The 22,827-nt window shown below is 41.0% G+C and overlaps 1 protein-coding gene across 2 annotated transcripts in view; it reads right to left on the reverse strand.

Moving 5' to 3' along the window:
- The window catches only part of LOC144512400 (prickle-like protein 1), a 31,491-nt gene that overhangs the window by 3,878 nt on the left and 4,786 nt on the right, over positions 1-22,827 (reverse strand). The window contains exons 1-4 of one of the 2 annotated variants that reach the window (XM_078243140.1): positions 9,362-9,741; positions 5,206-5,403; positions 4,232-4,345; positions 2,033-2,170 (exon numbers count right to left, since the gene is read on the reverse strand). In XM_078243140.1, coding sequence (XP_078099266.1) covers positions 2,033-2,170; positions 4,232-4,345; positions 5,206-5,403; positions 9,362-9,388 — 477 coding nt within the window. In that variant the 5' untranslated portion in view covers positions 9,389-9,741. Of the gene's footprint in view, positions 1-2,032; positions 2,171-4,231; positions 4,346-5,205; positions 5,404-9,361; positions 9,742-22,827 lie in introns of those variants that run through there. The other variant, XM_078243141.1, reaches the window with a different exon arrangement.

Genomic DNA, 22,827 nt, shown 5'->3' on the forward strand with positions numbered 1-22,827 from the left:
ACGGAGACGATCACATACAGGAATGACATTTCGAAATGTGTGGAACAGTCGATGCCTGTGACACATAAGGAATGCAAGGTAAACAAAAGAGATTATGGAAGCTATTCAAAATATATTACATATCTGATGTTTCTAGGCTGAAACAAAGCAAGCCAAACAACAGGTGATCATACCGCAAGTCCCAAAAGGAATATGATCCATTCAAAACACATCAGTGACTCCTACAGTGATGACAATCATAGCACAAATACAGCAACAGTTGATAACATGGATAGTGCAATTTAATCTTTAAAAAAATGATTGACTGCACCTGTAACAACCCCACCCAGTGTCTTCCTGAGTAGAACTCTTTGTGTTAACATGCTGATGCTACATTTTAAAGGGGAATGGGTTGACTTGGTACGAGTGCATCTCAAAAACCCTGATAGCCTCCTAGCATAACTACTTGCAAAGGTTGTAGGACACACTCAAATGACAAATTTATCTTGTTTCAATTGGTAGCTGTTTCACTTCATGATACAAGTCATCAATTGGGTGTTGCTGAGGAATTGGACAGCATTTTTGTCCCATAAGCTTAAAACAGAATACACGGGCCTCGGTTCTAAGTCAAAAGATCGTATGACTCCACAGAGATCGTAAGAGCGTGTCTGAACGTGCAATCATGAGTCTTTATATAACCCAGCTATGAGACACCCATAAGCAGCTATGGCATAGCATGGCCAGCTGTTAACCATTATTACCAGGGTGGAGAGACAGGGGCCTTGGATACAGGGGGTGTTGTGTGTCCCCACCAGGAAAATGGTGTGTATGAAGGTCCTCATGTGTAGGATGAGTCAGAGGGTAGTTGTGTGTTTGCAGAGCATATATGGATACACATAAATGTTCAGTATGTCTAAGAATATGTGTGTCTGTTGGTGTTCCTGTGTCATTTCAGTGTGTGTGTGTGTGTGTGTGTGTGTATGACCTTGCATGTCTGTGGTAGCATCTGTGTTTGAGTTATGACATACTTCATCTGCCTGTCTAGGGGAATTAACATGGCTAGCCTGCTCTTCCTGGATGCCTGGCAGAGGATGTGGTTTACTCATTGGTCAGGGCTCGATTTCCCGGAAACCACATTACGCTAATATTTTATTTGTTGCATCGAAAGGAAATTTTTCAGAAATACGATTAAGGACAGCAGATCAAAAGTAGGAAACAGAGGTCAGGTTTGTGTGTTTGTTCATAGCTTGCTATGACTTCAACCAGCGTGTCTCGAGATATATGTCTCTCTTTTCCTGAAAGTCAAGGTATCCTTCAGCAAGCTGATGGAAAAATATCTTGCATTTCTGAAAACCTTGGACCTTCTACGCAAAGGTTAAAAAGGCTACTTTGCTTTGACAGTACATGCTTGTACACTGTAATACTTTTTATTTATTTAACAGACTGTTTTCCCTGTGGATACATCTACAACTTAAGTAAATCCACATTGTTCAAGAGTTCTCAGTCACAGATGCAGAAACTTGCCCACTCCTTTGCAGAAAAAGTCTTAAAACTGAGCTCAGCTGCATGTAATTATACCAGTAGATGTGGAATAATGTGCCACATACTGTGACTTGTTTGGAAAAAGTAGGGTTTTAAAGATTCTATTCAAGAATTACTTACTTAACCTGTACATTTTTTTGCAGTCTGTCATGCTGAGATATAGATGGGCGGCAGGAAATTTGCCAAATTCCTCGTGAGGAACTTGCTTCTCCGCTCGGCTTGAGCGTGAGCCTCCCAATTTCCCTACTTCCCCTCTCGCACTAATGAGGAGTTTTATGTCCCTGATTAAAACCATCGCATTAGCCAATCAGGATTGTGCATCGGGCTGCAATGCGTTGGGATGGTGGGTATAAGCTGCTTGTGATATAAATAACTTTAAGACCCACAAGTTGGTTTCCTCAAAACTGCAAGCTTACCTTATGGCTTCATGAGCACTAAATGACGCAAGTAGTCTACATGTGTGCATATGCATGTGTGTGTGTGCTCATGGGTATCCACATGTAGCACCTACATTTTCACAGCGGGTATGGTGCAGAGCTCGGGGCAGGATCTTGGGTGTTCCTCTCCCCAGTGCCTCCCTCTTCCTCTGGGCACTGAACATCTGGATCTCCCTCTTTTCCTCCTCCGTCAGAGAGTGGCAGTAACGCACCTGGTAAAGAAAGAGAGAGATAAGTGGAGTTGACAAAGTAAAAGCACAGAGAGGTCGATTTAGCACTCCCACCGATTATTGCGGATGATTCAGCTTTAATCTTTGCTTGCAACTTTGGGGGAGTATATATATATAGCCATATATGGCTGTAAAAAAAAGGGTTTAATTGAAGCTAATTCCCCTCAAGGCTGTGTTGAAAGGATGGCGTGAGTAATACACAAACCCATTCCTCTGTGTTTAGAGATGGTGATGAAGGCCCAGATAAAAGAACAAGTCCATTCTAACAACCAGCTTGGTTGTTCTCTAAACAACAGTAAAAGATGCTGGCGTGTGAGCTCTCACACACACAGTCTCTCCTTTTCACACACACAACACAAACTGAGTGCTTATCCCTTCGAACCACAGTTACGCAAGGAATCCAGCAGTTTGCTCCCTCAACCACCAAGTCTGCCGACAAACATCATAAAACCACACAGTCAAACACTATGTGTTTGTGCGTGTGTGTGTATGTGTGTGTGTGTGTGTGTGTGTGTGTGTGTGTGTGTGTGTGTTGAGTGTTGCTATTGTGTATGTTCATACTGTTGTGTATACAGAGACCACCACCATCAGACAGTCCCACCCCCCCCATCCCGTCCCTCCCCTCTGCCGATATATCTCCTAATGTAAACTCTATTAACACAGATGTGAAAGGAGTGCTGGTTTACACACCATAAAGCTATTGTACAGAACAAGGCTGGCATGTGCTTTACTGTCACAACAGGGAATGTGGCCATTGCCAAGGCTTTCCTCAGCTGCTGGCTTTATAGTTTAGTTTGGGCTGGGTGGTGGGTATAGGTTGAAATTTCTTATTGCCAATTTGATACCAAAATGATACTTCCAAACTTCTTCAATGTTGTTTAAATACAAGCAGCTATAAAAGAACTTTGCCCGAAAACAATAGTCACATTTCTAAAAAATCTATAAATAATAAATCTGAAGTGTAAGTGAGTGTGCTTGATTGCAAAGACTGTAAACAAATTAAAATATCCTTAAATGTTATCTTTTTTTTTGCATGTGAGATGTTTCATGGGCGTGGCAGTTGAAGTGCCCGTTGAATTGTAAGAGCCAAAAGTAGGTGAAATCAGTTGAAGTGTAATTAGCGAGAGCCAAAAGCAGGTGAAATCAGTTGAAGTGTAATTAGCGAGAGCCAAAAGTAGGTGAAATCAGTTGAAGTGTAATTGGCGAGAGCCAAAAGCAGGTGAAATCAGTTGAAGTGTAATTAGTGAAAGCCTTTAAAAATGGATTCCCAGAACTTCCACTCCTGATACAAAATTCACCCCAACTCCTGCCAGTCCTTAGACTTCCACCAACACTTTAAATGAAACCGTCTGCCAGTGTATACACTTGAACTGGCACTCATTTCTTTCCACTTCAATTGACACTTCCAGCTTTATTTATCACCTTCATGTCGACTGACATTTTAACACCTTTGAGTGCTTTCATTTCAACTGATACATCAACTACATTCAGTGTTTGCACTCAAACTGAAACTTTTAACTTCTTTATTATTGTAATACCTACTTCAGTAGATGATATCATTATTTAGATTGCCACTTCGCAATTCCAACTGTTATCAGTATTTCTACTATTTTCAAATTTTCTGCAAAATGTCAGCAGCAAGCACAGAAACATTCAGAATATGCTTCAGAAAACGTAGCCTTTTCTAGTTTCAAGTTTATGCTGTAAGCAATTTAATTGTCAGTTTGTATGTAGTCGAAGAGTAAGCTGAAGAATAAGAAATGAAAGCAGCTGTCATTTAAAGAGGAGACATGAAAGCACCTGAAATGGCAGTTGAACTGTAACCAATGAAAAGAACAAATCATTCAGTCTAAGTTGAAGTGACAAAGGCATTTGAGGGGTGTGCTACAGACTTTGGACTGTACCAAAACATTTATTGAGGCATGATACTCAGCCCTAAATTTAGCTTCGTTCTAGATCATAAAATTAACTTGACTTCTTCCTCTCATTGATGTACGTTGGATCGCACACCCTGTTACTGTCTCTCTCACTCATGATCTCTACCTCGTTGTCATGCGGTGGCAGCTGGTAGAGGAGCTGTCGGATCCTGAGCTTCTCTCCGGGGCTGTTGACGTACGGCACCTTTTCCTCTGGCAGACAGGAGAAATACATCTGGACCTGCGGATGAAGATGGATGAATGAATTTTAGAAGACACAAAGAATTGACATCTTGTCAGTCGATTGGTAGCTTTTGAGTACTTGTCTCAAGACTCTCATGGTGTAACATTTTAAAATGTCATTTTCTTTCCGTTAGACCACATAGATGAGTAAGACATGTTGCAGCCAGGAGGGCCAGCAGTGTTATCAGTATGCTTGACGAGAGGGCATCTGGACATCAGTGGGGAATGACTGCTGTTATGTATGTCCTTATTCTGTGACATTGTGGGGTAAGCATGTCATTCTCAATTCAGTCACAGGCATCTGACTGTGAAATCTTGCCATGCACCAGAGACAGCAAGGGAATGGAAATGCTAAAGTTTACCTAGAATAATTCATGCTGACAAGGTAAAGGAAACATTAACAAAATTGTGTTTGTTGGTGTGCATTTCCACGAAGAAAAAAAAGAAAAAAAGGGGGAATATATTGGAGACAGCAAACAGTTTCTGACTGAGACGTGCTGAACATTTCTATCTTGAATACACACTAATGAATGTGAAAAAATCCATAGACAGATGTTGGGCTTCCGCATGCAGCACTACTAATCCGCCAGTATGGCATAGAGAACAGAATGTCTGCACACATAACCTTATTTGAACTAAAACCCCATGCTGTTATGTACATGTACAGGTTTATCCTCTCATTCTCTGAAGGAAAACTCCACTTTCAAATACAAGGTTTTTGTGGTGGGATTTAGATTTGTGGTGTCTCCACAACCTCAAATTTGACTTTTCTACTCATACAAATGGATAGAGTATAATAGGATAGTGAGTGGGTGTCCAATTAAGTAATTGAGGAGCAAAAATGCAACAGGGTCCTACCTGCTCAGGCCTGAGTCCCGGTGGCACCCACGCATACTCCTCCAACGCACATCCAGAGTCATCATCTGAGGTGGAGCTCCTCTGGAAGCCCACAGATATCTTCCCCATCTTTCCCCCAGCATGAGGCTCCATCTCCGGGCCACGGGGAGAAGGGCGCTCCCCTCTTTCGCTGCGCTCCAGGTTCATCACACACGAGTGCTATGGATAAAAAGAGAGGAATTAGGAATGACATTTATAAAACCTACGTTTCATTATATATATATATTTTTTTACTTCTTTTTCTATCCCTCCTCTGTATTATACCCAAAGCTCTGGCTTTTACCGTGCCACTTCTTGTCACTGATTGGCTGGGATTATGCTGATCTAGGACTTTTTGCACTTATTATAAATTCCTCTGCATTTTGTATATGCCTGTAATCAGTCAATTCGTTTTAATCTGTTTCTCCATAAGATCGTTTTTTTCAGCAATATTTTTAGATTTTAACGTCTTACTGAGAAGAGCAGAGAAGAAAGGACAGAGTTGATCACACCATCCTTTCACATTTCAACCTCTTGAGTCACACTCAAGAATAACTGTGTTATTTTCCATCCCATTAGTGTAGCCATACTTCCTTTGTTTATCCATTACAGAATCATGCTTGATAAAGGGCCCAAAATAGGCTACTACTTGTACACCTTCAAAGGGAACTTAAGACAAACTTAGGATGATATATAATGGAAAAGCATTGCAGGCTTTTTCCAGTATGCTGCACTTATTCAACAACCAAACACACAGCCTCACTGTAAAGACACGTGAAAATAAAACAGCAGCATTTTTAGGTACAGAGTGTATTTGCATTTAAATCTTATTTTCAGGGTAATTCTGTGCATTTATTTGCTGTGCGTCAGTGAATAAGTGGATGGGTTCTAGGATCATAATGCTTAAACATAACATGATGCAACAGGAATTTCAGCTGTTATACCATCAAACATCTGTTGCTCTTATCCATTGTGCTACAAAGTACTGGTGGTTGTGAAACAAGTGCAAAAAGCCTACTGTGTTGCTGGGGCGGTGATTTACAACTATGTCTAGGGGAAAAAAACAACAAATGAAGTGGCAACAAATCTGATATAAATCTCCCAAAAGACAAATGATCAACCTTCAAAACTATCTGCATGTGTCCACTCAGACTGCTGCAGCATGAATGTTTTCTTCCTCTTTACAAGCTGATAACATATTGGACTGAATAGGGACATGAATAGGGATTAATCAGTCTCGTCGTTGCGTCTCCCGCCTTCAGCAGTAGCCCTCTTATCTCAGCAGCCATGTTCTTCAGAGTCCCCTCAGCCTGATAACAGCACTTTGGTCTCAAAGCGTCGAAAAAGCCACTTCGCCCTGCTCTGCCTCTTTGACATGCAAATATATACCTGAATAGAACTTGTTTAGGTATAAACTGTCAGATACTTCACACAGGCACTTAATGTAGGTTTGATCTTCTACACAACAGCAGCACTATAAGGGACATTAGAGGCTTGATGGCTTCTATTGACCAAACAAAATGCCTGTTAACTTCAGACCAATGCTTGTGCTAGGTGATACTTAGGGACTGTATGAAAATGATTTGAGTGTGGAGGGTGGCAGAATTTTAGGCTTGATTTTATTTTTATTTTTTTAAGTAAGTAAATTAAATTATTAAGTAATTATTTGTGTTTATTAATTGTCAGCTAAATCCTGATTTCAAACTCAATATATTAATAGAGCAATAACTTTTACACTTTTAAGCCCAAATCGCACATTCAAAGTGGAATTAGCAATCGGCAAAATTATGGAAAACACAACAAATGTTGTGCCCTGTTTATCAACCTCTTATCATCATAAATTGGTGTCAAAGTTCACTGTACTTTGTGCTCACCATTCCTTTTTTTCTTAAAAAATGTTTGATAATATATTGATCCGCTAAAGAATGATTATCTTGCTTGTGCCCCCCTCCAAAGGTCACAGGTCAGCTGCAACTGAACTCACAATCCAAACTCTGTTGTTGTGCAGCCCCATCCTCATAGAAATGTCACCTCTGTCTTCTCAGCTCAGCCTCAAGGCCTCCCACACCTTACCATGTAGTCAAAAGTAACAAGACTGTGGAAATATTAGCATTCCCTCAATTAGCATACAGTTGAATGAAGCCCAGGGCCTCAAAACTCTGAATTTACAGATTAGAAATGCTGTTACAAGTTAAACCAAAGCTCTTATCACAGAACAAAAGGGTATTTAACTGTCGCTTTGTTCTTTAGTGACTAATCTATCAGGTTTTATGGTAGGACAGATAATGTTATCACCCAGAAGCTTTTCTTGACTTGTTCCGCTTTATCTCGCCTAATTTAGTTCAGACCAGAAAGTTCTGAGATTAAGTGAATTTATTTGAGCCACTATCTCAGTGGCACGATGGTTGTTTGGGAGAAATATTTGTGTAGCTTGGAATAAAGGGCCATTAATGCTTATGCTTTTTTGTTGGTGACAACATGGGTGCAGGTTTGGTTTACAGCAAAAATGTAGCAATGACATTTGTCAATGGACACACGTGGGCTGTTGCAAGGGTTGTGACACCCAAAACCAGAGGGCCACCCAGCATCACCACAGATTAAACAATATCAGCGTCGTACACACTGGCTATGACCAGAGGGATTGTATTGTGTTCATATTAGCATGATATTGCGTTATCCCATTTAGGAATGTGCCCAAGAACGTCAAAACATCTCCTTAATTATGCATGAAGAAAAAAAGTTAATGATCTCTTATTCTTTTTTTTTTCAAAATTTGTGGATTGTTTATTGAAACGTTTGGTATTCAATTATTTTTTATTATCGATTTGTCCAAAACAAATGTCAGAAAGAGCCCAAGGTGACATGTTCCAATTACTTGTTTTGTCTAACCAGTCGTCCAAAAATAAAGATATTCAGTTTACTATTAAATATAAAATCATAAATAATTCTCCCTTTTGAGAAGCTAAAACCAGAGAATGTTTGGTATTTTGCTTGAGAAATGACGAAAATGATAGTCAGTCAACTGATCATTTCAGCTCTAAATTGGTATTTTGGTATCACCAGGCTTAAAAAATCTGTCTGTCCTCCTGTGCTCTTCAGTTATGCTGTTTCTCATCCCACAACTTACGGGGGAAAAGGTGACTGCGGATTCCTAAGCCAACATACACAGCAACTCACATTACACCATGCCACCCATTGGTAATAACACAATGGCTGTCTTTGTCGAAAACAAAAACAAAATGTCCAACCATTCCTCCTCGAAACCCAGGCCACGATGGAGACGTGACAGGAGGAGGTTAAGGGGGTTAAAAGGGAAACTCTTTGAAAAAGGCATTTAAAGAGTCACAACATTGGGTCTGTGCAAACATGACCAGATGTTGCTGGCTAACGGTTAACTGACACTTTTAAAAGGGGCTCTCCTTCACCGAGGAATTAGTTAGTCAAAGACAGGTTTCTTTCAAATGAACACAACCCTGGGCAAACTAAAGGAATACATCCTAATTTACTAAGTTTGACTTGTCAAAGTGCCAAAGTGTTTCATATTCTCTCCGTGAGGAGATGTATACAAAATATCAAACTGGTAGATTAGTCAGAGCTGAAGTTACCTGAAGTCAATTCAAATGACAGATGTGAAGTTTTTGAGCACTTGCTTAAACTAAACAGTGAAAAGAAAGTCTATTTTTCTAAACGTCACGGGATTTACTTTAGGAAAACCATTAAATTGTGTGGTTCAAAGGCCGAGGTCATCGCTCTTTGATTGGTGAGTAGTGTTATTTTAAGGCCAAATGGGTGTCAGGGGTTGCACAGGAGACTTAACACAGCTGGAGTGAGACCACCTGCATAGACACAAAAGGACTGTCTACACACTATATCACAGATAGAGCGATACACATATGCAGAATCACCTCTCCCACACACAGCACTTTATTCTTGTGCTAAGCTTAAGTTTTCAACGCTTGTGGCGTTGCTTTAAACCAAAGAAACCTCCCACAATCCAATGCATGCCTCCTCATCAACAAAACTAAGTAATGGTGGGACTTAGGTGCAAGCATTTTCCACAGCAGAGCTGCAAAAGTGCTCTTTATTCAACAAAATCCTTCTGCATTTGCAAGTTTCAGCTCATCTATTTTCCTCTTACCTCTCGGGAAAGCATCTCTCTTTCCATCTTCGCATAAAGCTTTCATTCACTTCCACAATCCCCCTGGTCTCACAGTTGCTCCAGCTCTGGCTACATGTCTGCAGCATCAAGCTTAACAGATCCACGCTCTAATCAGATCCAGATCCCACTCAGCCAGGAAGTATTCCCCCAACGGCTCAGGCTTTTTGAAAGTCAACGTCAGCTGTAAGGGGGAAGTCTGAAGAGATGCAACTCTCACTCACTTCGCAGATGGGGAGCAGCTCATTAAGAGATCCAAAATTCCGAGGTCCAAAGAGTAAAAGAAGAGGGCAGAGAGGTGACGTCTCTATCTGGAGTGTCTCTGATCCCTGTGAGTGTGTGGGAGTGAGTGGATGTGTGTGTCTGTGTGTGTGTGTGTGTCTGCTCTTGGGGCAGCCAAGTCTTGTAGGCCCCTCCCTCATTCCTCCCCTCCAGAGCAAATCGCCTGCCACTGCACTTCAATCACACACACACACACACACACACACACACACACACACACACACACACACACACACACACACACACACACACACACACACACACACACACACACACACACACACACACACACACACATATACACACAGACACACACATACACACACACACACACACACAAACACTTCAGAGTCAACACCCCATCTATCTCTAGACCCCCTTCCTCCACCAGAGTGACATCAAGCCCTCCCCCCAGCCCCCCAGCCCCCCAACTCAGCTGCAGGATTCCTGAGAGCCAGATGACAAGTCCACTCTTGGGACACACTCTTTCTCTTTGTCTTTCTTTCAGTCTTATTCTTTCTAAAAATGTTTGTTCTACTAGCCAGACACTGCCTTATAAGAAAGTAGTGAAGGGTAAATAATCCCACAGTCAATTTCAAACTCCTTCCCTTTGAGGCAGGCATAATAGTGTAAAAGATAAATCCTTCAAATGCAATTGATTTTATTTTGTAATATTTGTGGTTATTTGCATCACAGTCACTGATATCACTGCTCGATACTTTCCTCCATCACAAAATGTCTATTTATAACGCAAGTGACTGCACTTCCCACTCTCTCTGTCATTAAATGGCTCCTGGGGTCATGCAGTCTCTCTAGCAGTGTCATTTGCTCTAATAATGTCATACTCATTTCTACTCAGCTGCTGATTAGATCATGTTGTGGTTAATGGAAGAGTTGTTGGGACAGCTGCTCCATTAACGAAACTCATCGACTGAGCTAAATCAGAGTATGTAAAGGGTTTGATCATAAATGCTATTTAATGAAAATTAAGCCTTTTTGTTTTTGAAAATTGCTAATAGCGCAAAGCTCAGGCAAAACGTCTTTGTTTGCCAATATATTTACAGCATGACAAACTGCTCACCCTGATTTAGAGGTGTTGAATCATTTGAAAGGATCTAATGATTTTTTCCCCAAAAAAATTAAACATCTATGGTTTTCTTGAAGTTTTCCTGGTTAAATATTGACTGTTGCTTCCTCCCAAGTCAGCCTCATCCATCTCAGGAAATTCTCATGCAGGATATCTGTCTGCTCACCTTGTCAGCCCCTTCCTATGTTGGAGATCTGAATGAGTGAGAGGAGAGGGGTCCCCTGTCCTCATCTCTCACTTCAGCCAATCACAATGACGTTTTTGTTAAAGAGCACTTCACGTCAGGAAACGCCTGACAATCGGGCAGAACTAGAAGTGAAGAGTTTTGTTCTAAAAGGAGATATGACACTGCATAATTAATTATAAGATGTGAAAAGTTGCAGGAAAACAATCTGCATACAAAACAGAGCACAAAATACAAACTTGATAGGCCTGGGGAAGTTTGTTTTCATTTATTTGGACAAGCTCTGCACCATTGGTCATTGTGAAAGGCTGAAAAGCAGCATAGGCTTCATTTAAAGAGCCTAAAATGACAAATGAGTTTGCTCAATTGTCCAGCAGACAAAGACACCATCTCCCCTGACAACCCCACAAAGTGACTTGCAGAGAGGGCAACAGGGCTGTTTGTCACATGCCAAAATACCTGTTACAAATGAGAAATGGCTTTGTTAGCTAACTAGCTTAGAGGGCCGAGATAGAGCATGAGATTCTCTGTGTGCATAGAGTTGGTATTGTCTGTGTTTCGACAACACAGCCGTCTTTCCTGGCATGCCAACACATATTTGAAATTGAGTGAGAGGAGAGAGAGGAGCTTGGCAGTCTAGTCAGAGGTTGAACCTTTGAGAAAAGCTCTCAAACTTTCCAGTGGTCTTGTCGCCACTCTGCGAAAGTCACTTTGTGTTTAACCCCCCGAAAGATGTGCCTTGAGTTTCCTGAGATATTTATCTGGATATGCATTGCGAAAAGCTCTCAAAATCATATTTTCAGGCAGACGGGTAGAGAGGAAAAAGCTCTATTTTTGTGACAGACAAGTACTTAATTCAGATAACGAAAAGAGACACAATGAGTGGGTTAAGAATGCTCTGCCATGAATAGAGGACAGGTCAGAGGATGAGTGGCTTTATCCCACACAATAGGCAGATATCAGCCCTTCAGACTGGAGATCCATGGTCCTTCAAAAAAGACAAGAGGACAGTTGACCCTTCCGTCTCCTCTGCTTCCTCTCTGAGCAGAGGAGAGGGTGCGACAGTGCAAGTTCTTTAAAATTGAGTCTTATCGTTAGTGTTGAAGGTGTCAGTTTGTTTATCTTTTACAGCCAAGGAACTTAATGGAAAAAGGTTTTCTTTATTTTTGAATTCATTGGCTTTTAAATTTGTAGGATCACAACTTAAATGCAGACCTCTGTCTTCTGTCCTTCCCTTCGCTATATAAACTGGGGGTTTTAATGGGTCTTATAAGGTCATTATAAGGAAAAGTCGTCATGTATCAGCACTCTGCAAAGCCAGTGGACATGTGCTGAATTGATGATACTCTGGTCTCATTCACATGTCCGAGGCTGATGAGCAGGAACTAACAAATGGAGGATTTATGCAGTGACCTTTGACCCAAGCGTACAAATCCAAACGTACAATGCAGACATAGTGAATGTGCCCTAATGCACAGTTTCACCAATAGCTACAACTGCTTTAAATGTGACCTTTTTAATGTCGGAAAATGGCAAGTGCTCTGTGTTATTCAAAATGATATCACTGGACTAGCAGCTTCATGTTTCACATGCAGATATTTAAGACCGATAAATCCATCCACAATGATTCTAGGACAGGGAAACATAATGACGTCAAATAAAAATGAATTTGATTTCATAGAAGAACTGGCTGATATCCAGTATTATTTTAAAAAGCCATTATCGGCCAAAGATATTGGTCTATTCTAAGCCCATAAAGTCAGAAGTAATTTGGGCAGAAACCTTTTGATTAAGTCTCTCAAAGGCCTTTCTGAGCAGAGTTTTCTTTCCTTGGCAAAAGCTTTGGATTCAGACAAGATCTAGTGGCCTTTTCAATACTTGAAATCCAAGACCAAGTCAAGACTATACACTCTTACACACATACCCAGCACGCTTACTCACTCAATCTGGCTGCACATTTCCTCTATCTATTGGAACAGAACTCAACTGGTAATGTGGCCTTTTCTTGACCTTTATTGTGTGAAGCAGACAGGCTCTTTTCTGCATTTTCATTTATAACAGTCATTCACACCTGGAAACTACTACCACTATTGTGTTTCATCCCCAGGAGGCAAGATGTTTAACTGATCTCTTAGAATGCAAATATCAGGGGTGACATCCCTCTGTTCAACACAGAAATCAACAAGGACAGTGACATGTCTCAACTTGTTGCAGGACAGTTGAGCATAAATAAATATAAATGATATAAATCCCTGCCTCACCACCTTGAAAAGGCTAGCGTATGCTTGAAACTAGAAACTATGTCATATAATTCGTCCCACCAAGTCTAAAGGCAACAATGTATATGGCCACACTCGGAAGGCAGGGCGAAAAGCCTGCCATCATAGAGAAGGAAGAGAGCCATTGAATTGTGCAAACTGGGTAAAAGTGCACACTGTTGTCTCCTCAAATATTCCCTCATTGTGTTAGTTGCAAGAAAAATATTGAAAAAGTTCCTTACACAAGAGGTAATACTGCTGAACTGAAACTGACAAGCCCAGACACACAAATCACCATTGGAGCATTTTAAACTCTGAAAGTGAAACTGTGACTGCATATGATCCAAGTATATTTGACATTTTTAGTCGTCTGTATGGCCCTGTGTAATATGAACTAATTTGTTGTTAATATCTACAGCAACAACCACAGGACAAATATTTCTACAAGTAGCTTTACAAAACAAAGACACCTGTATCCTGAATGCGCCCATAACTGATTTGAATCAGCAATGTTCTACTAACAAAGGCCATATGCACAACGGCTGACAAACCAGCTCACACACATATCTGCTTCACAAAAGGACCGCCGATCCACGTCTCAATTCACATCCATTATGATGTCCCCATTCAGCCCCATTCACGGCGACAGACGCCTCTCAGCAGCCTTTCACACCAGGAAATGGATCTTCAGCCCTCGCTAACAAGGCCCACCAGCTCAACTTGCTGTTGCATATCAGGTCGGTGGAAGTGCTGCTTAGTGGTCTCGCCAGTTTGGTGTTAATATTCCTTGACACTCCCGGTCCGGAATGTGATTTAAGTTTCTAGTAATAAAACCCTCTGCTGAGATTTGTTAACCACTGCAGGGTGTTACCGGCACACCTCTGGGACAAGAGGAGCAGCTATAAAAGTGCTGTAAAATGCAGGAAATTGTCAAGTAACTGTGATGGGAGCTATAGGGAATGGGTTAGGAAGCTTCAGTTAGGATTCCTCTTTTTCACAACTCTACTTTACAAATAAAATGCAGAGCAGGCAGTCAATTTTTTATGTTGATCTATTTAGGTGATGGTAGTGTTGGTTGGTAGGTCGATCCACCACTTTGGCCCACACTAAAATATCTCAACATCTGCTAGATGGATTGCCATTCAAATTTGTACAGACATTTTTGATGCCCAGATGATGACTTTTAATGATTTTGGTGATCCCTGACTCTTCCTCTATTGACACCATGAGATGTTGTGTCTCAAAAACTATTGGGTGTATTACCCCAAAACTTGGCGTGGTGAACATGCTAAACATCAGCATGTTAACATTATGAGCATGTTAGCATGCTGATGTTAGCATTACAACCTCACAGAGCCGCTAGCGTGCCTGTAGTCTTGTTTTATGTCTTTCTTTATTGAGACATCAGGGATGGAGTATGGCAGAGAGGTTAAACATTCCTGTAAATTTGACAAATTTCAACCAAAACACCATCTATGCTCTGCTTAACGTACTGGGATTTAGCTGTACTAGATACTACCATACTTAACACATTTTCAGCTTCTATCTTTAACTTACCCTTCGTTTACATGTGAACTCCTTGACTAGACAGGAAACTTTTGCACATGGATGAGTGTTTGTGATCTCTCACAAGATCAATAAAGCTATCTGCTTTGGGGTTGGAAACTCGAGCTAACTTCAGTCATCAGCATGCATCCAAAAGAGTCTATTAAATCTATTCATTCTCTTCCAAAATAATAAGTATCGCATTTTGGAAAAAATGGTTGCCAAATGAAAATAATCGCTGCTTCAATACAGCTACTGTTCAGCCTTCAATGTTTCTCTCAATCTTTATTGTGCTTTTGGTTCTGCCCATATCCCTGCATATGTAGCCAATTATTCTGATGTTTGAGTGGATTTTCTGTAAATCCCTTCACTACTCACAGGCTGATTAGAGTATGTTAAGGAATTATGCTATTTCAGGGCTAAATAGGGTTGTCAAAAAACAGTACAGAGGCTTCTCCCATTAATGTCTAGAGGTAAGTTATTCATTATTATTGTTATCAGTTTTCATGAGTTGGCAGGGTCTCCCTCACTCTCAACTACCACAGTGTGAAAATCCTTTATAATACCAGGAATTTGCATGAAATAAGAGAGAACTTTCACACACTCTTACCACTTCAGTGAGGAAATGGAATATAAGCGTGAAACACCATCACAAAACTGTAATAGGAAACAATAGGAACCTGCTGTCGTTACAGTAGTGTGGACTTGTGTGTGTGTGTGTGTGTGTATGTGTGACTTGTGTCATGTCTTGTGCATCTCATCCAACACTAATTTGATATTGTTAAGTGATGCATTCTTTCTTTAAACAAAAGCCAGAGGTCATTGTAACCACCACTGTGAAAGGAGTGTGTGTGTGTTTGAAGCGTCTTAATTAAATCCCAGGCTGCTGCGATCACATTGTCTCGCATACAAAGTACACAAGAGCAAGAACAGGCAGATATTTATACCTGGAACAGTGGTGAGCTATGGACTGATGATAGAAATGAAAAATGTCAAGAACCAGACTGTCTTGTTCTTGTTGACAGAAAACATGTACGTATAACTGCAGCTTTGCTTCACTTGAATGGTAAGAAAAGCACAGGGTGCATGATTGGAACACTGATGTAAGGAAACTGTAGCAGTGAAATATCCCAGCTGTTCTTTAAAAAAAAACTCACAAACTGTTATTACGCCACAGATGTTAAATACAATCAAAGCTAAGAAACCAGTTTCTCTTGTTCTCGTTAACAGGAAAAAACACTCCAGCTGCACTTACCAGAAATAAACTTTTAACTGGCCTCCATGATACTTTGATTGAACTAAGAATGATGCAGCATTGTTATTGTCATTACGTGCAGTCCCTCTATCAGGCCTATCTAGGTACCCATCTAACTGATTTACAGTGTGTCACACTTCAGCCAAAAGAAACAGGGTTTTTAATGAGCTGTGCCACTCAAACTAGATGGAAGCATCACTTGTGAAAAATAAATCCATAAAAAAAAAAGAAGAGAGACAGCAACATCTGATGACATATCATGCAAGACAAGCAGCAGCGTTGCATCACATTTACTATGGGAAAACTGTGTGTGTGTGTGTTGTGTGTGTGTATGCGAATCCCGCATGAATTTAGCATAAGCGATAGTTGTAGGCCAGGGATTGGGGTTGTGTACACAGAGGCTTAATGACAGGACCCTGAAGGGATGGCACATCAGTCAAGCGGAACAGACAAACACACACACACACACACACACACACACACACACACACACAAACAGGCTGTGTATTACACAACCAGAGTACCCTCACTTTCCCATAATTTAGCATCGGAAGCACAACAAGAGCTAGGAACGGCGGGTTTGACCAAGTTTGCAGCCCCAGGCACTTTGTCACACTCGGGCTGCAGTTTCGCCTACATGGGCTGGCACAGTTCTCAAGGCAGCATAGTGTCGGAGAAGGGTGTGTGTGTGTGAAACCATATAGCCTTTAGTTCCAATAGCGGATTCCCAAGGCACTTTTTGTTTAGCTTTATTTGGGTTACTGAGCCAGCGATAGAAAAGACAGAGATAACAAAACAGCTGAGTGACACCAGCTTAGCTCAGCACAGTAACATTTTGGTGGCGGGTTTGGATGCCACGAGGTCGACAGATATCGAGGCTATGTGTTATAATGAAGGTCACTTTGAGCTCCGTGCTTAAATAAACTCAGTATCACAGGGAAAGTGGCGTGACTGGCCGTTTTGTGGGGTGTTTGCCCCCCCCCCCCGTCCTGGGGACTGTGGTTGAATTTGGCCTGGCAGCCGCTGTTGGCATTCCACACGAACCCTCGAGTAGCAGGCCTGAGGTTCATGGGTAAACAGACAAACCGTTTGGTGGGCTTGCTGTGTCGTTTTGGGAGCCTGTCTTACCCTCTAGCTGTCTCTCTCTCCTCCAACCTCCCCCCTTGTCTTTCCTCTCAGCCAGCCATATCCTCAGTTGGCCTCTCTGTTAATTCAGACCTACCTGACAGTTCTGACTAAAACCTTCTGGGTTTACTATCTGTCCCGCTCAGCGACAGGCTCAGCTCTCTAAACACACACTGAAGACTAATCTGCAACAGATGGACCGGGGAGGAAGTAGTATAAAAGGATATACAACATATTTGTACCCCTCTAAACCAAACGATAGGGTTTCAGCGAAGTTCCAAGCAAAGCCGGAGGAGGGCTGTAATGATGTGCATAGCGGCGGCTCCCAGGCGCTTAACTGGACATATTACTTGGATATATAAGATGTCCATCCACAACCAGATGTCGGAAAGGCCCTGAGGGGCATTCTTGAGAGCTTTCTCTGAAGGGAACCTGTTCACAAACTCAGTCACACACACTAACAGATATATGTAAATAATTGATTAAATAAAAATATATGGAAATAAGCAAATGAGCACGGATACATACATGTGCACACACATAAACAAGCCCGCACATGTTGGATTTCAGAGGTGGCTGGTTAGAGATAATGAACGCATTAGCACCCAGTTTACTGTCTGGTTTTTGAGGTCATTAGTGTAAACACAAAAGACATTTATTTATTACCTCATTAATGCAAGTGGCAATTTGAGCACTCTTTCTCAGGAAAAAAAGGATGGATCTTACAGCACTGAAACCCAGACTGTCAAATCACTGTTTGTATTGGTTTAGCGACGAACATTTGGAAAGCCCCGAGCTTTCATCAGTTACCACTACGGGTAAAGATCTGTTAGATTCTCCCTCTCTTGGATATTAAATTGTCCTCACTGAAGGGTACACTTCCGTTTGATTACTTGCCACAGAGCACAAAGGCAGTCGGGGGCTAGTTAATGGGAGGAGAGGTTATATACAGTCAGGTCCATAAATATTGGGACATCGACACAATTCTAATCTTTTTGGCTCTATACACCACCACAATGGAGTTGAAATGAAAAGAACAAGATGTGCTTTAACTGCAGACTTTCAGCTTTAATTTGAGGGTATTTACATCCAAATCAGGTGAACGGTGTAGGAATCACAACAGTTTGTATATGTGCCTCCCACTTTTTAAGGGACCAAAAGTAATGGGACAATTGGCTGCTCAGCTGTTCCATGGCCAGGTGTGTGTTATTCCGCCATTATCCCATTTACAAGGAGCAGATAAAAGGTCCAGAGTTCATTTCAAGTGTGCTATTTACATTTGGAATCTGTTGCTGTCAACTCTCAATATGAGATCCAAAGAGCTGTCACTATCAGTGAAGCAAGCCATCATTAGGCTGAAAAACATTAAAAACATTAGGTGTGGCCAAATCAACTGTTTGGAACATTCTTAAAAAGAAAGAACTCACCGGTGAGCTCAGCAACACCAAAAGACCCGGAAGACCACGGAAAACAACTATGGTGGATGACCGAAGAATACTTTCCCTGGTGAAGAAAACACCCTTCACAACAGTTGGCCAGATCAAGAACACTCTCCAGGAGGTAGGTGTATGTGTGTCAAAGTCAACAATCAAGAGAAGACTTCACCAGAGTGAATACAGAGGGTTCACTACAAGATGTAAACCATTGGTGAGCCTCAAAAACAGGAAGGCCAGATTAGAGTTTGCCAAACAACATCTAAAAAAGCCTTCACATTTCTGGAACAACATCCTATGGACAGATGAGACAAATATCAACTTGTACCAGAGTGATGGGAAGAGAAGAGTATGGAGAAGGAAAGGAACTGCTCATGATCCAAAGCATACCACCTCATCAGTGAAGTATGGTGGTGGTAGTGTCATGAGCGTGGGCATGTATGGCTGCCAATGGAACTGGTTCTCTTGTATTTATTGATGATGTGACTGCTGACAAAAGCAGCAGGATGAATTCTGAAGTGTTTCGGGCAATATTATCTGCTCATATTCAGCCAAATGCTTCAGAACTCATTGGACGGCGCTTCACAGTGCAGATGGACAATGACCCGAAGCATACTGCGAAAGCAACCAAAGACTTTTTTTAAGGGAAAGAAGTGGAATGTTATGCAATGGCCAAGTCAATCACCTGACCTGAATCCGATTGAGCATGCATTTCACTTGCTGAAGACAAAACTGAAGGGAAAATGCCCCAAGAACAAGCAGGAACTGAAGACAGTTGCAGTAGAGGCCTGGCAGAGCATCACCAGGGATAAAACCCAGCGTCTGGTGATGTCTATGCGTTCCAGACTTCAGGCTGTAATTGAATGCAAAGGATTTGCAACCAAGTATTAAAAAGTGAAAGTTTGATTCATGATTGTTAATCTGTCCCATTACTTTTGGTCCCTTAAAAAGTGGGAGGCACATATACAAACTGTTGTAATTCCTACACCGTTCACCTGATTTGGATGTAAATACCCTCAAATTAAAGCTGAAAGTCTGCAGTTAAAGCACATCTTGTTCGTTTCATTTCAACTCCATTGTGGTGGTGTATAGAGCCAAAAAGATTAGAATTGTGTCGATGTCCCAATATTTATGGACCTGACTGTATATAACCTCCTCCCATTAACTAGCCCCCGACTGCCTTTGTGCTCTGTGGCAAGTAATCAAACGGAAGTGTACCCTTCAGTGAGGACAATTTAATATCCAAGAGAGGGAGAATCTAACAGATCTTTACCCGTAGTGGTAACTGATGAAAGCTCGGGGCTTTCCAAATGTTCGTCGCTAAACCAACATCTTGTTCGTTTCATTTCAACTCCATTGTGGTGGTGTATAGAGCCAAAAAGATTAGAATTGTGTCGATGTCCCAATATTTATGGACCTGACTGTAAGAAGACAGGGTACCTCTTATAAGGAACTGCAGGCTTCCCTTTGAGGCGTATGCACCATCTAAAATGGCTGGCATGGTTGGTACAGAAATTTAATTTGAAACCTGGGGGCAACGGAAAGAAGCTATGAACACAACACTGATATATTTTTACCTTTTAAGTTAGGGATAGATGAATATGATGAACATGTTAGCATACAGTTGCCTATTTGACACATGATACAGAGCCACATTAGCATTCATTTGGAGCTTTTGGCCATCTGTTAATATTCACTCTGCTTTTAGCTGTGTTTTTGGTCTTCACCATCTCCTGAGGAATATATTTAGACCTGCGTGAAGCTGGCCCCCCATGTCATCCAAAAATTATTAAAAACACTGCTATTCGTTTGTGCTACGTTTGTGCCATAAAAATTATCGTTTGTGCTGTTAAGGGTTTTAAGTAATTAAACTTTACATTTTCACATTTTACATGACATCACCCAGCCCCCCATTAATGTCCAAATTTCCCCAAAATGGTCTCAATTGTTTGTGCTACGTTTGTGCTAATTTGTGCTGAATAATTAATTGTTTAGATTTCGAATATTGACAGTCTTGCGAAAATTTATGCCGAATTGACAATTTGCTTCAAAGTTTTCAGAGAGAAGCTCCATGAAGTGAGGCGACAGCCTTATGACCTCATAAGGAGCAAAATACCAGAAGGCAGAGCAGAATACCCAGGGCTCGGTTTACACCTATCGCCATTTCTAGCCACTGGGGGATCACAGGCAGGCTGGGGGAATGCATATTAATGGTAAAAAACCTCATAAAGTGAAATTTTCATGCCATGGGACCTTTAAGTTATTACGCTTTATTACCCGCGTGACGTCACCCAGCCCCCCATTAATGTCCAAATGTCCCCAAAATGGTCTCAATCATTTGTGCTACGTTTGTCCTGATTTGTGCCGTTAAAAGAAACATTTATGCTACTTCGGTTTTGGGACATTCTAAAACGCTTAACGTGAAAAAGCTTAATGTGGTTTAATGTACCTAAACAACGATCAATGATCACCAAATTGCTCATGGCCATATCTTGTCATGAACACTTAAGCTTGTCAAAAAAACTAAACCGAAATCCAACGATTATAGAAGTTATCTCACGTTAACGTTTTCTTCTTCATTGGCGCCTATGGCGAGGAAAAAACCTAACGCGGTTTAATGTACCTAAACAACAATCAATCATCACCAAATTTGGTGAGAGAAATTTTGGTGATGATTGATCGTTGTTTAGGTACATTAAACCATATAAGCTTTTTCACATAAGGACTTATAAAGCCTATGAGAACCGTGGCGAGTCAACCCACAGCCGCTCCGCTGCCCTGCTGAAAATGTGAAGCAAAAACGCTTAATGTCAGCTAATGTCCATAATAATTGGACTTTGGGTTAGATTTTTTTTACAGTGTTCAGTGGTTATGAGGAGCAATATGAGAGAGAACATTAAACCATGTTATGCTTTTTCACGTTAAGCGTTTTAGAGTGATGGCTGGTGTCAGAAGCCTTTGCAGCGCAAATAGTAGCCGTGTAACAAATAAAGCTCAAAGACGTCAAAACGCTCCGTAGAGTTGAGTAACTACAGTTGTTACAATCCTTTTAATGGGTTTGTCACCATGATTGACCCCTTTTACATTACACATAGTAATTTCATCAATTGTTATTTAAAATAATATTATTTAAAGCAGCTTTTATGACCATTTTGTACTGAAAGCAAGACTCAAGCAAAAGCAAAAGCTTTTGGCAAATTTGAATCCTGTAATTTCCCCCACCCTCACTTACACAGTAGTTATCACAACAGGCCATTTCCTGACTCTGAGTGGCATCAGATTGGATTGAGCATTTTCCCCTTTGGGTGAATTAAAAGGCTGGTATTCCTTTGGGATGTTGTGAGGCAAGATGGAGATAAAATGACAGATAGGGCATGTCCCCAGAGACTTCCGCAGAGACAGGCGACCACCCAACAGCTGAAGGTTTACTTCAACGTGGATGTCTTCCTGAAATTGTATAACTTAAATTTGTCACAAAGCTTAAACATTTTTCTCTACCTCATCTGCTTCTGTTTATTGAAGCAGACAATAATTAGTCCCTGGAAAAAACGTGAGTTATACTCATGAGAACATCCTGTACCATCTGAAGCTTCATGCATATTGGAAGAGAGGTGGTAAGAGGAAGAAAAGAGCCGACTGTCCCTGATTAGACCTGAGTTGAGACATTCACCTTAGGAACACACTGTCCAACACATGAGACCAATTTAAAGAGGGAAGGCAGGAGCCAAGTCATGTTTTCCTGATTCACCCACCCAGAATTTAATCCCAGAATCACATATAAAAGGTTTTCCTGTTGGTCCCATATTTATGAACAATTATGATTATGTTGTTTTTGAGCTGGTTCTGTCCTTTCAGTAGTCTACAGCTATTTTTAGCCAATGATGCATCAAAAATGGCTTTCTGCATCTATTATCCATAATATATATTTATTTTCATGCCAAAAAGAATAAGTGTGTCACTTACATTCTAAGACATTTTTCAAAATATATTCTTTGCATAATGCAAATAGTTTCAAGTTAAACTGTTTTGATGCAACAAGACCATGTTTTGATCATACTTACTCAGCTCACAACATCACTGTTACATTAAAAACCATTTATCTCAAGTGACAGCGGGATTGTCTTTGGTCTTGTGGTGATACATTTTTAACATTATCAGATGGATTTAGAACGGGTGGCCCTTCATCTGATCTGAAAAGATGAAACCACCAAACATCAAACTGTGAAACATGATCTCCAAAATAGGAATCAGGAGGTTTTCACATCACAACAGCAATATT

The sequence above is a fragment of the Sander vitreus genome, chromosome 23, assembly GCF_031162955.1.
Source record: "Sander vitreus isolate 19-12246 chromosome 23, sanVit1, whole genome shotgun sequence".
Taxonomy (NCBI): domain Eukaryota; kingdom Metazoa; phylum Chordata; class Actinopteri; order Perciformes; family Percidae; genus Sander; species Sander vitreus.